This window comes from Periplaneta americana, chromosome 6 (assembly GCF_040183065.1).
Source record: "Periplaneta americana isolate PAMFEO1 chromosome 6, P.americana_PAMFEO1_priV1, whole genome shotgun sequence".
Classification (NCBI taxonomy): domain Eukaryota; kingdom Metazoa; phylum Arthropoda; class Insecta; order Blattodea; family Blattidae; genus Periplaneta; species Periplaneta americana.
Genome location: NC_091122.1, coordinates 338,511 through 353,561, shown reverse-complemented (window position 1 = coordinate 353,561; position 15,051 = coordinate 338,511). Strand labels below are relative to the sequence as shown.

Below are 15,051 nucleotides of genomic sequence, written 5' to 3'. Positions count from 1 at the left end.
CACTGTCGTGCTCATCACAGTTTGCTGCTGTCGTGTCTCTGTTTACATTGAGTGCATTCGCTGCGTGTCTAGGACTGAAGCATGGCGAGATCACTTCCCAGCATCTGGTGCAGCAGCTGCAGAACCCAGCAATGCAGCACCGGCATAGAGAAGTCCTCGTCAGCATCTTGAAACTTCAAATGCAGCCAGGTATGACTTCAGCAAGAGAGGAAATTGAATAAACCGAATTAATTTTAAAGAAACACTGAAAGTATGTTCAGAATATGTTGTTGTTTTCCAATGCCAGGCGTTTGACAATAAAGTCATTTGACCTCTTGCACTCCAATATTTTTCAAAGATATTATCATGACCAGCCACTGAAGCACAGATTTTGAGGTGTTCTGAATCCATTTCTTGGTTTGAGTTGCACAATGGACAGTTAGGGGACTGATATATTCCAATTCTATGCAGGTGTTTGGCCAAACAATCATGGCCTGTTGCCAAATGGCAAGTTGTAGCCGATTTAAGTGAACACCATATTTTAACGTTTTGGTGGCTACTTCATTCACACACAACCCCCAGAATGTCTGGAGGACCACACCTGCTGTTGGTCGACGGGTCCATTGGACCTAGCTGGGAGATCTTGTTGATCACCAGCTTTCCCTCCTTAAGCCACTGGAGGACGATTTTAGTGCCATAGCAGGTCAGCACTAGGAACAGAAAAGTAGAAAGAGGAGGAAGGAAAGGGAAATGAATCCCTAGGCCTCGAATGCTCTAATGCCGTCAGGGTTGAAGAAAGTAAGAATTCAGTCAGAGGACTGGATAGGAAAGGGTGAAGAGGGAATTAGGTATTGGTTAGAGGAAAATTATACCAAATTCAGTCATTAACTCATCAAGCTGACCAGTGCTAATTGATGAGTAGCCCCTCCCTTTAGTTCAGCTCGTAAAATTATGCTTACTAACAGCTGCACCACAGGAAGGTAGGGATGGGACGTTGGGTATTTGTCCAAGTTGGTTCCTTAAAGCCTTCAATGGGAAGGATTAATGGCTCTCCCCCCCTGTAGCCGACAGATATCCTTTTACAGCCATGTTCAGAATATGGAGCGGTTGATAAGTCAGTGTATAATTTCAAATAACTTTTTTTATTGAAACTATGAGGTTTCTATCTTATAGTTTACTTTCAACATAAACTTTTGCACTTTCCAAACACTTATTTAAATGATCTCACACCGTAACTTGGGCTCTTGAACTTTTACAATAGTAATATGGGGATTTTCTTGTGTGCAGTATGGCAATTAACATGGAAGACTTCTTCACCACTCCAGAAAATGTTGTCAAACAAATGAGGCTATTATCCTCCCATTGCACAAAAATTTTCACAAGTTCCATTCTTTATCATTCTTCACGGAAAAGATGTTGGGCAAAAAGTGATTTCCTAGGCTTGAGAGAGAGTTCTTTCTTAACCCTGGAGGAGTAACATACAATTCTAGGAACACAATATGTAACGTGGGGTATTATTTTACCATTTAATTGTTAAAAATATTTCACATTTTATTAAAAACAGATGAAAAAGGTAAATTTGGAAGTGAACAATCAATCTGGATAATTAAACCATAGGTAACAATAAGTCATTTAAATTTGAACATTGTTGAACTACAACATTTTTTTCTGAATTCTGAATCACTCTCTTGTCTGTTGTTTTTAACGTTTTCACTGCAGGCATAATGAAACTTTGTGATCTTGGCAAACAGTACGCTTACATTCACTGCACTGTATCTTGCTTTTGCGGTCCTTGCTTCGAGGACAAAGATGACACAGACGTTTCGCTCCTTCTCCTTGAAGCGTGGTTGATGTCTCATATTTTAGTGAATCGTTAAATATTTTAATGTTCAGTAGTTAATATTTCATTTGGAATGATTTACTGAAGCTTGGTGAAACCGGCCCTAAGAATTGGTTTTATTTTACATCACTGATGTCGTTTTTTTTTTTTTTAATAATTTATTGTAAATACAGCACTAATACATTTTTAAAGTTGAATTTTCAACATGTCCGCGAAAATTAAAAAAAAAAATAAATGAATAATCAATTTAATCGTTTAATTTTCTCAGTGTGTGTCTAATTTGAAGATGGAACTGCAAAAACTGAATTGTAAAGACTGTGTGTGTTGCCTGTATAGCTCTGCTCAGCAGTAAGGATCTGACGGGAGATATATTTTGACCATCCGTACTGTTGAGTAAATACTTCCTTGCGGAAAATTACACTAATCCTCATTCCATAGGTACATGAAGACTCCGCATATCAACAAACATACTGCAAAATCCTTCCTCTCCCCAACTGATGATTGGTTCCGTGTTTGCTCCTGAAAATGAGGTACACGTCGACATGTGTGGAGGAATGACGACGACATGACAGACAATTATTTTAAATTAACATAAAACATCGAATGCATGCGTCCATGTCAGGTAACAGACTGCATCTGAAGGGTTTCTCCTTTATGATCTATGACGTTTTAGGCCTGAATTACAGGTAACAGCTAGCCATTATAACTTGCACTACATGTCACAGGCCATTAACAACACGCAGTTTAACATGCACAGCACCGACAAAATACACATATTATAGTACAGAACAAACAGCAAATAATAATGGAAGTGACTGACTGACCGTCATTCTACATCTCTTTGGGTTAGTGACGCACATCACATGACCTCCTCATTAGGTTATTATGCCCAATTGCAAAGGTTCCTATGGACCCCACTTACAAATTACATTATTCTGTGACAACCTTAATTAGTTTTCCAGCTGCTTCAATTATCGTATTGCCTCTGCATGTTTAAAAAACAGCAAGTCTACCATTACTTCTTCGAAAATGTATAACAGAAAGGGGTCTTATTTAACAACTTAAAAGATTTTTATGAAGAAAACATTATTGAGAAAATTACTTACAAACAATGGATGACACTTGATAGAATAAATGTAGAAATTATTGAGTCACAAGATGAGGATTTTTTTTTAGAAAAGTTGTCCACAAAATTAGAAGCCCTTGCACCCAATGCATTTATTTGAGAACATTCATAAACTGCTTCTCTTTTTTTTCCGAATTAATTTAAAAGTGTGTTGTGTAATGATTCCTGTTGCATACTTGTACTTGTGGTATAGTAGTGAGGGCATTGAACTGATGTTGGTGTTTGTGCATAGGCGTTTCGCCTCGGGCTACTTCTCCTCATCCCCACGTGCAACAGCCAGATCTTCTGCACCAGATGATGCTACAGCAACAACAGCAGCAACATCAGCAACAGCAGCTGCGTATTCCGTCTCCATTAAATAGTGGTGAGCAGTTTCATCTACAGGAATTATCATGAATGGATGATTATGGATAAAGATTTTGTTTCTCATTTGTCTCCAGTTGTTGATAATCTAATTTAAGAATGAAAGCCCTCTTCTGATAATGAACTATTTGCATTGAATGAAACAAGTAAGGAGCTTTGTTTTGAATTTCATTAAACATTGTCAGAAATAGTTCATGTTGTACGTTTACATCGTTGTTGGGATAGAAATGAAAGATCAGACGAAAAGTTAAAAATATGTTGCACTCTCAACATACTGCAAAAACTAAATTCCCCAATGCACATAGGAGACAGTGTAAATAACAACCGAGATTGTCACAGCCATGTCAGTATGCATTATTTGTGTGCAGTAGGGTTAAACTGATATGTTGTCCATGCTTTCAGCATATTGTCAGCAGCCCCCTGTCATTTCTCCCAACTTGGCCAACAATCCCAACACTTTGTCAGTTCAACACCCAGGTGAGTCAGCATAGTGCATGCTGACTGCATGTTAATGGTTTGTTGACACTCGATTAAAGTTGCTGCTTATATAATTTTTATTGTAAAGGAATGTTTTTAAATCCGAGAACAGATTATTTTTCATCAGTTGACCTCAATGTGCCAGAACTATATCATCACATAGTCATTGTGTTTGCTGCACCATCGATTGTGCTGTGATTTTGTACAGTCCTGCATATTAATAATAATAGTTCTTGTTAAACACGAATGTGTAGAACTCCTCGCAGAGTGAGGGTGATTGTTGAGTATTGGTGGAATAATGATGATGGTGAAGAAAACCCCTTGCGTCCACTTTGTCCTTCGTGATCCAGATGGGTTGTCATGGTGAAAGGCACAGAGGCTAATCATTTGTCCTTGGGCGAGCTTTAGTGTTTGACTATTTAAATTGCTGTGAATGTTCAAAGTATCTGGAAAGTGTGTACATTGGGGTGTAAATCAGTGATTTTATGGCTGCTAAATATGCAATGGATTTTCTCTTTCCCAAAAGATATTACATACTATTTATAAAGATAGTTTTCAGTTGAGAAATTTGGCTGTTGCATGTATAAATTATCTCTTGGAACAGTTCATTGTGCGAGATCATGCAACAAGAGACAGGAAGTGAACTTACAGTACCACAAAAAACACCTAAAGTTTCAAAAATTGTTTCAGTATTTCTAAATCAACCATTCCATCTTCTGGACAACCATTGACACCTGAACAACCAGAAAAAAGGATTTATGAAAACTAGTATAATGAAGGGGTGAGAATAAATTCCGCAATGGTGTGCAGAAGATACGAAATTGTTGTGGGACTGTTACTGTCTGAAACGTCAGTTTTATACAGAGGTGGTAGAATGCAAGGCTTCGTCAAGTCATTTGAAATCTGCTGCTACAGTGCAAGCATTCATGGTCACATTGACAATACGTTAGAGAGATTTATCCAATATTGAATTGAATGAAATAACTAACAGCCACTTTGTTGACTATTGCAGACTACAGGATTAACAGAAAGAACTATTTTCCCAAATTGTGCAATCATCGTTTGTCACTTAATTTGAAGAAACAAATGAAACAAAGGTAAACAAATTACAGTAAAACTCCTATTTAACTTCTTTTTGAGGCTCTTTTAATCTTTTTTTTTCAATCGGTAAAATACACAAATTTTCTAGAAATCATGTCATAGACAATTAATATTTGGCAAGATTGGCCCTACTCATCTAGCTAATCTGGCTATTTACAAACAATAATAATAATAATAATAATAATAATAATAATAATAATAATATATTGTACTTAACATACTTGAATTTTTTTAATAGTCCAGAAAGTGTTGTTTGCTTTTAGTATAACTGTATTTCAAGTTCAAAGCGTCTCTTTCTAATTGCTTTACTGGATACAACAGTCATCCACTTCAAATGATGTTACATAGTTTCTGGCAACAGTTTCACTGAATGTTGGAGTTGGTTTCATTTCTGTATTCCAGTTAATGAAACAATGCAAAACATACATCAGTGCAGACTAATGTGGTTGCCAGCTGCTTCGTGACTTCGTGAATTTTATGTGAAATAACTAATTCAAAATAGATTTAAATATGGTAATTTTAATAAAGATTAGAGTGTGACAGTTTCTTGCATTTCTCATTAGTTTCAATGCAGGCTGTTAGCGATCAGATAAGTTAATATTTTTATATATCTGTAAAATGTTCTGTAACTGGCATTCTTTATGCTTGTGGCTTGGAATTCTCATTTTCGGCATTAAACTATGCTGCAGAATGTGGCCACCATTGTATTTTTAGTGCATTGAACTCAGGACATGCTACATTGTACTCAGTCTTCGCTGCATAGCTTCCAAACACGAAACTCAAAGGCTTCATAAGGGCGCAACTTACAAATAATCTCTTGCTGTTTTTTAATTTGTAATTCACACAGCACAGTGTGTGGTGTGACGTGGATTATTATTTCTGTTCTGTGTTTGCCTAAGGTTTAGTATAGGTTTCCCATAATGACTTTTTCGAAAACTGCGACATTCTGTATAAAAATTAAGGAACCCGAAAATAAATCACTGCACATTTCATTTGAAATAAGATAGTGTAGTACCACTATAAAAATACACACATTAACATAAATGTGGCTTCCAAATATTGCCAACAGAAACGTGCAGAAAAGCATCACCATAAGTATGCCAACATATTAATAGAAATTGTAATTGTAAACAATTTTATTGTAGTAAATACACAAAAATTCTAGCATTCTCATGAAAGAGAGTGATCTCGTGCTCAGGGGAGGATTCAGTACATAAGAAAATTATATAGATAAATTACAGTAGGTAACATCGTAAAAATTAATATTCACTAATAATGAAGTGCTTACATACATTTTTAAATTTAAAACTGTTTGAGTTAAATTTATTTTTTAATTTAGTATTAGAGCACTTTCAGAATAAGAAGGCATATAAGGCGGAGCTAGTTCAGGCCAGTCTGTGTCGACTAGCCAGTGACAGTGAAGCACTGTTGCCTAGTTAAATCGTCGCGATATCCCGCTGAAGCATCGCGTATTATTTTCTTTCTTGCGCGCTCAGTACGTATGGCTAGGAATGAATTTTAATCTGTGCCATAGAACTACACATACTGAAATCAACTGTACAAGAATGGCAATTGTATGTCAACTGGTTCGCATGTTATCGCTTTAAGACTAAACAGAGATATCCAACCTACAGCATTTTGCTCTGAAGTCCCTCTCTGAAATTTAGTATTGCAAGTGGCTCTGGCGTTTCCCCTGTTATACGCAAAATTATAGTCGTACACTCACAGGCGAGGAGTAAGGTATTTTCTGTATATAATTTTTCTAAAAGACTAGCTTATGATGCAATGCATGTCAGTTCTTCACAAACAATGAATCTGACTGCAGAGGCGTTTGGTTTAGAAGTGCATACGTTATCTCGTATTCTTGGACAGGGCAAAGAGACAATTAAAATAGGTGGTACACCTGAATTTACCTCTCCTGGAAAATAACGCAAAATGTGTTAATTGTACAATTTTCAGAATCGTGTATTACTTCGTACAATATTTGAAATATAGCCTAGGCTATTAGTAGTATGTGTTACCAGTGCCATTATAATAGAATTCTTAGGGCCGGTTTCATCAAGCTTCAGTAAGTGATTTTCATCCCAATTTTTATTACTTCTTCGTGTTACAGATCAGTAGATCTGTCTTAATTCTGTCTCAGACTTCCTTGTACAGCAAAGCTGAATTTATTATTGTTTATTTCTCCAGAGGAAAGATGAGATACAGTTTGTTTGTAGGGGCAGCCTACGAATCTAGCGATAATAAAACGTAAACATGTTTGTAGATGCGTAAACGAAAATAGATTGTTTTTTTTTTTTTTTTTCAAATTCATATGTTTTCTCTTGTGTGATGTGTAACTTACCGATACATTGTCTCTTCAAGTGATAGCTATCTTTATCCAGTGCTTTTGCTTCAGTAAAGTCTCATTTTACAAACCTATGGATCAATAATTGGCTCTCTTCTGACAAAGGAAAAATTTTACAGTCTGTACAAAAAAAAAAAACCAAATGACCTGGAAATATACAAAAACTTGGCTAGACATATTCAAACATTTTTAACAAGAGCCAGAACAGGTCACATTGTCACACAATTGTACCTACACCGATTTCACCTTTCTGATAATCCTACTTGTCTGTGGTGTAATGATCATGATGAAGATCTGGAACACATTCTTCTATACTGTCCATCCATAAACCACAAAAGAAGTAAATTAAAATCATCAGTACCAGTTGCAGAAGACACAGCCCTGCAGTATATATTGACTACACCCCAACTCTGGCTACTAGCAACAGGCATCTGTAATGAACACCGATTAAAATACCCCTCATTTCTCATGAGAAACAAGAACTGAATAGAGTACAGTGGACTTCATATTGTCAGCAAACAGCTGGATACATTAAGAAGATTGATTGATTGATGCTATGCAGGTTTGAATCTAGAGGTCATTTCATCCGAAATAATGGAAATAACTCCTGTAATATAAAGAAATGAATGCATAATAGTGATTTAATGCAATCAATTTTGTCAAATGAAACAATGTAGACAGTAGTCTCCAGAGATACAATTGTGTATGCAGCTATGTATCTGATAATAGACATTGACACAGGTTACTTCAGAAAGTTGAAAACTGGGCAAAAAGTGGTATATGTACCTGATCACAGTAGGTATGGAGTTTGAGTGATTAGAGAAGTGAGGTTATTACCTAGATAGTTTGGCTACCTCAGTTAACGAAAAAGTATGTCTCATTTGCAGTGACACTGTAATTTTTTCTGACTAGAGAATAAAATGCTGAAATAAAAGATCAAAGTTTGAAGGTGTCTGTTGTAATGGAAGCAATGAAGTGTACACAATCACGGTGAATGTCTCTTTGTGTGTGATAGGCCTAGTCCTCCTGTGTTCAGCACATTCAATGGTCCCTGGATGTTCTGATTCTGAGCCCACTTTAGCATGCCTTCTTCCTTTAACCTGTGTTAGTCATTTAACATCTTATGAATAAATTTTGTGTATAAAATTCTAGCCACTAAAACAAGTCACTCGTCATTAATCTTTGAACATTTATTCTTCTTTCCTAGAACAAGAACACACTGTAGACGAATTAGTAAATGCTGACATATGATTTGGTGGTGTGTTTCAAACCATGTGAAGGCTCTGTGAAACTTTAGTTGAAATTGTTGCAGTAAGGAAAGTTTCATGTCACTTACCATGAAACTGCTGTGTTACAGTGTTGCCACATCGAGTGCCATCACCACGTGAGCTCATAGTCCACACTCAGAACATCATGCAGTCAGCTCTTATAAAAAAGAAGCTGGAAGAGCAGCGGGAGAACTTCCGCAAGCGCCAAGAAATGCAACAGTAAGAACTAACTCTATCAACTTGCTGGTTATGTGAAATTTCTGCCTGATTTTCAGGATGTGCCTTGTTCAACTGGTCGAGTTTTTGAGGATAGAGTAAGATTTTCTGTTTGTATATGAAATGAGTCAGACGTGACTGAAGAGTGTTTAAACTATGAGACATACTGTGCAGCAATGTGTTGCGTTGTGCCCTGTGCATTTAACTACATTTTAATCAGTTGTCAGTGTTTTGCATTGAAACGGTTTCAAATGGTGTTTAATTCAGAAGGGATTTAAGTTGGACCTTCCATTGCTGATCAGTCACAGAAGATGAGTCAGTCAAGTGAATTTAACTCTGACAACTCTAGTGATTAGAAGTTTTCAGATCAATCAAGTATATTGAAATATTTGTAATGGCATTAATGAGTGGGACACTGTTTTCTCTTTTTTTTTTCAGTAGCTTCACCTACAATTTTTCAGCAATAGAAATAGTCTTAAGGGTATAACATGTGGTGAGAGGGAAATATATTTGACACATTTGCTGCAGGTCCCTTTCTCCAAATATGGGTGGGATGTCGAGCAACAGCAGCGGAGGGAAGATAAGCGACTCCTCCTCCCCTGCCAAACACCTGTCATCTCCAACCCCGCTTGCCTTTACCCCAACTTCTGTTTTGAGGAAGATGACTGCCGAAAAGGAGGCTGAAACATCAGGGGGACCTGTCAATGCAGGAAGAAGTGACTCGAAGCCGTCTGTTTCAGGTAAGAAAATACTTGATCTGTTGTGATGCAGATGTAAGGGTTCTGTCTTAATCTGTTCAACTGTGAACTTAGTGTTTGTCTTGAATTAATAGGAAGTCGTGCTATTTGTTTACTTTCCTTTCAGCGTCTAATGATCACAAACCTCAGTCTGCATCTGTCCAAACATCTCGCCAGTCTGTTACGGCCCCTCAGTTGCGAACCCAGCAAACTGCAGTGCCACCATGGAACATGACTAAGCAGCACCAAGGTACATTCAGTTAAGTTAGAGACTGTGTCAGTAAAATTGTTGGTACTGAGACTTGTGTTGTGAATGTTCTACGTGCACACCCGACGTGCAGATTCTATCGGTAGAAAGTCTAGTGTGTTTCACACACCAATTTTGTATGATAAATAGAAAAAATAATATCCATGTGAAAACCTATCGATTGGCATTAGTTTTCGAGATTTTAGCGTTTGAATTTTCTTCTATACCTTACAAGTCATTATGTAAGAAGATGTGGACTGCTGTGCGAAGATCTACACTTCTGTCCACCTTATTCTTTTCTTTCATAGTTCAGATATTTTTGTCAGCTCTTTTTTTTTCCTTAGGTTTATTTTATCATAATATCCTGGGAAGATGATATCCTGTGAGTATATACCAACGTCAACAGCATGAATAAATGACAACCTTGTCGTATTACAATATTTTTTTTTTAAATATAAGAACAGAAAAGTGCAAGTTTTGCAAAGAAAAAAAAAATCTTAAAATGTTGTTGTTTTCTAATGCCACGTGTTTGACAATAAAGTCATTTGACCTCTTGCACTCCAATATTTTTCAAAGATATTGTCATGGTCAGCCACTGAAGCACAGATTTTGAAGTGTTCCGAATCCATTTCTTAGTTTGAGTTGCACAGTGGGCAGTTACGGGACTGATATATTCCAATTCTATGCAGGTGCTTAGCCAAACAGTCATGGCCTGTTGCCAATCTAAATGCAGCTATGAAATGAAAATAAGATGTAATAGAGAATAAAGAAATGTCACATTATTATAGAAAGACATTTTTATTATGAATTTTACCTATAAACTTCTTCTGTTTCTGTATTTTATATTTTTAATTCACGATATTCCAGGTTCTTTATTTCACAAATATCAATTGCCAAATTTTGCTGGCGGAACATCATAAAAAAAAAATAAAAAACCACAAATTTTGTGTACAGTCAGAGCATGTTACAAATGCGCACTTCTCTACAGTCTCATTTTGATTGTCGAATGTCTGTAGGGAAAGAAATTTAAGTTATTTTTCGAAAAATAGTTCTTTCTGAACAAGCTTTGATGCGAATCATGCATACTGTATTTTCTCGAATAACCTGCACACCTCACTTTTGAAAGGTAAAATAAATAAATAAATTGAATTGTATTGCATTTCTGGTGGTATGTAAAAGAAGGCCTGATGGCTTTAACTCCACCAGAGTAAATAAATCAATAAAACGAACACGATTTACAAAAGTAAAACTTTCAACAAATGTATTCACGACAAATTAAAAACAATTAAATACAAAATATAGTTCAGTTAACAATAAATTCTATTCTGGAACAGGACACATTTCACACTCATCCTATCTGCATGTATGTCGGTTGTCTTGCTTATCCTACAATATTAATAGAAGCGTCACCTTTATTTTGTATGTTACTACCTTTAGTGGTACTCATTCTCAGAATTGAAAATATAAGACGCACAAAGTATATACTTGTACTGCTAATCCAAATGCCATTTGACAATGTTATCAATTGAAATACCCGCATGGGAAGATAATGGCATGTGCTTACACCTTAGGAGTTGCACGAGATGAAAATTGAGCATTGTTGCCAACTTCATTTCAAATAAGCTGCACACCTTTATTTTTTACTTGTATATTTCGGAAAAAAGTGTGCAAGGTATTCGACAAATTACTGTCTTTGACCATATCATTAAAATGTGAAGCAGACAACTGACAAATGAGAGAATGGATTTTTATTGCATCTTCCCTCAAAGAGAGGTGGTGATTGCTTTGTAGGGCTTCCACAGAGTTTCACATTTCTTAACTTTCCGAAGGCAGGGTGGGGTGCAATGAGAAGGAATATCTTAAACAATGTCAAGACTCCAGGATAAGCAAGAAATCTTGGCTCTCGCAGTATTGTTGAAGCATGTTTGACGGACATCATACCATCAGTTCTAAAAAAGTTTCATTTATAAACATACACGTTGATGAAAAATTTCTTTGGCATTAATAATGTACCTACCACATTCTAGCTGTTGAGTCCAGGGTCAGTACATTTGGCGTGATTACATCATCAACAGAATTACATGTCCGATTCATAGCTCAATCTTTCTCTTGGTGCTAATAAATACTGTCATTGACAAGATGTGAAAACTCCCTTTCAGTATACGAAATAATATTAATTTCAAATCCATGCCGATCTGTTGCAGTGAAAGAATGATTACTATAACTGAAAGAAAATAAAGAGAATAAAAAACAATTATTAAAAGAAGTACTGGCTGCAGATAGAATCAATTCATGATTACTAGTGCAGCACCTTATCCACTAGCTTGTAACTTCTTGCAAGGTTAACACGAAAATTCAAAAGCTAAAAATCTGAAAATTAACATCCATTTGACAGGGTTCTCGAGTGGATATTGCTTTTCTACCTATCTAGGTTGACCTCAACAAAACCAGTGTCTGACTTCCCCTGTAAATCTGACAACGTAACAATGACCAATAAGAGAGAGAGAATGTGTTGGCCACTTCAGCTGTCTTTCTTAGAGTTAGCATCAATATTTTGTTAGTGCTAGTATACAACAAAATTGATACAAAACTGTTTATAATCATTATTATTTAACCGTACAGATTATATAAGCTTATACCTATTTACTGGTAATTCTCTGATAATCCGATGTATTTGAGCACAGAATGTTGCTTGTCACCCAGTAGTAAATACTTGCAGGAAATCCATACAAGTTGTCTTAAATTAGGTTTCACAAGCGTAATTCTTGTAATGGATGTACTGTACGAGGGTATGGATGAATTAGAGACCAAGTGACAAAAGTCAGTGGTTTAGTTTGATGTCTTAGATTGGAAACCAACTTTCCATATGCATTAGGACAAAGGGACAGTAATGGATTTAGATCTGCACCTAGAGACAGTGAATAGAATAATGCAGAGATACCAGCAAATGTGGAAGAGGATATTTATGAGAACTTGTTCTTGTTTCAGGACGTCCAATTGTAAAAGGCAATACCAACTTCCAGTTTGCATCTAATGTAGACTACCAGCAGCAGCAGCAGCAGCATCGTCACACCTCACTGATGTCTGGCAGTGGGAGTGTTCCCCGCTCAAAGATGACTTTGGCCACTCCTCCACCCAACATGCCGCCACAGTTCAACTCCCTCATGATGATGCATCGGCAGTCCAATGTTAGAGGTAAGCTCCCAGTGCATTGCGCGGTGTGCGAGAGTTTGGTACAGTGTATTGTCCAATTGGATCATTCTTGCTTAAAATGTGTGTTCCCAATGCTCAGGATTTGACAGATCATTTTCCTTCTTGCTTCCCAGCTTCAAAGCTTTGCATGACTAGATGCACAAACTTGTAGAATTGTGGCTGAGTCTCTCAAGTTCAATATGTAATTTGTTCATTCACCAGTCTCTGCAAGGAATAGAGTTCGATTTATTTTATGTAGAAGATTCTTAGAAATTCTTTCTGAAAACATTTGCTCAGTTTATTATAGTATTGATTTGATTAAGAAGTTAAGGGAAAGGACGTATAAATGGCGAACTTCTTAAAATCAATTGTTATATTCAATATAGTTAATATCTAGTAAGGTAAAGGTATTCCCGTAACGTGCCATGAAGGCAGTTGAGGGGCATGGAGGTAGAGCCCCATGCTTTCCATGACCTCGGCACTAGAATGAGGTGGTGTGGTCGGCACCACGCTCTGACCGCCTTTTACCCCCGGGAAAGACCCGGTACTCAATTTTATAGGAGGCTGAGTGAACCTCGGGGCCGTTCTGAAAGTTAGGCAACGAGAAAAAATCCTGTCACCACCTGGGATCGAACCCCGGACCTTCCAGTCCGTAGCCAGCTGCTCTACCAACTGAGCTACCCGGCCACCCAGTTAATATCTAGTATCCAACAAAATACATCTCAGATGCCGTTAATAATAATCACCCATTATTCTATCAATTCAAATTCCAAGATAGTATTTTAAAGAGCTTTACATTGCACCAACAATCTCCATCAGGTGGGAAGATAGTGTATCCCCATCTCATAAGACTCATTTTACTTTTTTTCACCAAGGCTTTTAAGTGCTTCAGTTACATTCTTTTACCAGCAGGACACAATTCTGGATGCACTGTACACGTTTCACAGTTTAGTCCAGATGTTGTTTGCTCATAAACCTCAAAGCATTGTACATCCTCAGAAGAGGATGATAGGATTCTGTTCAAGGGAGAGCAGCTTTTATTTATTTATTCTTGCAGAGCTTTGGGCTTTTCTCCTTTCTTTTCATTGAGGTTAGGATCTGTAATGATACTGGCTGATAGATTGTTCGAGTATTTTAGGTATGCCTATTGGGGAGAGTTGGGAGTCAGAAGATCTTCACTGTAACATATTGATGATGTTTTACCTGACATTGCTGGAGCATTTTAGGTTGTGCTAGAGTTTCATAAAGAATAATCGACAAAAGTGAAGGCATGATCAGGGATTGCTAATCTATTCATGGGAAATATCCTGAAGCCTTAAATCCAACTGCCCTGTTTGCTGTAGTTGCTGCTAGTTTTCATACTTGCATGCTACGAAACTGAAGACGAATGATTTTTCGATCCTGATTGGTCAGCATCCAAGATTGGCAAGCTTGATACAAATAGATTCCAAGGGTTTGAAAGGAGGAAGGTCTGAAGGTTGAAGATAATGAGTCGTGTGGCTGGGAATCATTTTCTACTGTAACATTCAGCATTTGATGAACGTGACCGGAATGACAAGCCGTTGTAACTGTTCGCCTCAGCTTTGCGTAATGTTGAGGATCGACATTGCCACAGTGGCTACTACACAACTGACGTAACTTACACGGAGCTTGCTATTCTGCTCCGCTAATTCAAATGGTAATTATGTAACTTTGAGTTATAACTAATATTAAATTAATTACATATCTCAAAAATAATAGACTTCATATTATGTTCATCGTATAATGCCCTGCTCATAAAATTCAGGATTCTTCTGATGCCAGACTTCATCTATTACCTTCATAATGTAATAGATTCCCTTCCACTCCATATAATGACAGTGTTCGCATAATGTTTTCAAGTGTCCTTTATTTTCTAGATTATCGACTATATCTACCATTTTTGATTGAATGCCCTCAGCTTGATCAAAAAACTGCACTATCACAGAAAATATCTTATGATATTTGTGATTACTGGCATCCGTACTGCTGATTCTGAAAGATTCTCTTTCAGTTCTGCCTGTATAATAGAAGAACTTACATATTTACAATAGCTTCTGTTTTGGTTTTTGCACTGGAAAATGTTTTAGCTACCTTTGAATGATTGAACATTTCTGAAAACAACTTGCTTGCCATGTGG

At 36.9% G+C, this 15,051-nt stretch overlaps 1 protein-coding gene across 7 annotated transcripts in view; it reads left to right on the top strand.

Moving 5' to 3' along the window:
* Window positions 1–15,051, top strand: part of LOC138700842 (eukaryotic translation initiation factor 4E transporter-like) — a 71,584-nt gene that overhangs the window by 44,696 nt on the left and 11,837 nt on the right. For 6 of the 7 annotated variants that reach the window (XM_069827196.1, XM_069827194.1, XM_069827195.1 and 3 more), the window contains 7 exons: window positions 73–189; window positions 3,178–3,309; window positions 3,711–3,785; window positions 8,591–8,720; window positions 9,246–9,457; window positions 9,582–9,704; window positions 12,690–12,896. In XM_069827196.1, coding sequence (XP_069683297.1) covers window positions 73–189; window positions 3,178–3,309; window positions 3,711–3,785; window positions 8,591–8,720; window positions 9,246–9,457; window positions 9,582–9,704; window positions 12,690–12,896 — 996 coding nt within the window. The remainder of the gene's footprint in view (window positions 1–72; window positions 190–3,177; window positions 3,310–3,710; window positions 3,786–8,590; window positions 8,721–9,245; window positions 9,458–9,581; window positions 9,705–12,689; window positions 12,897–15,051) is intronic. The other variant, XM_069827192.1, reaches the window with a different exon arrangement.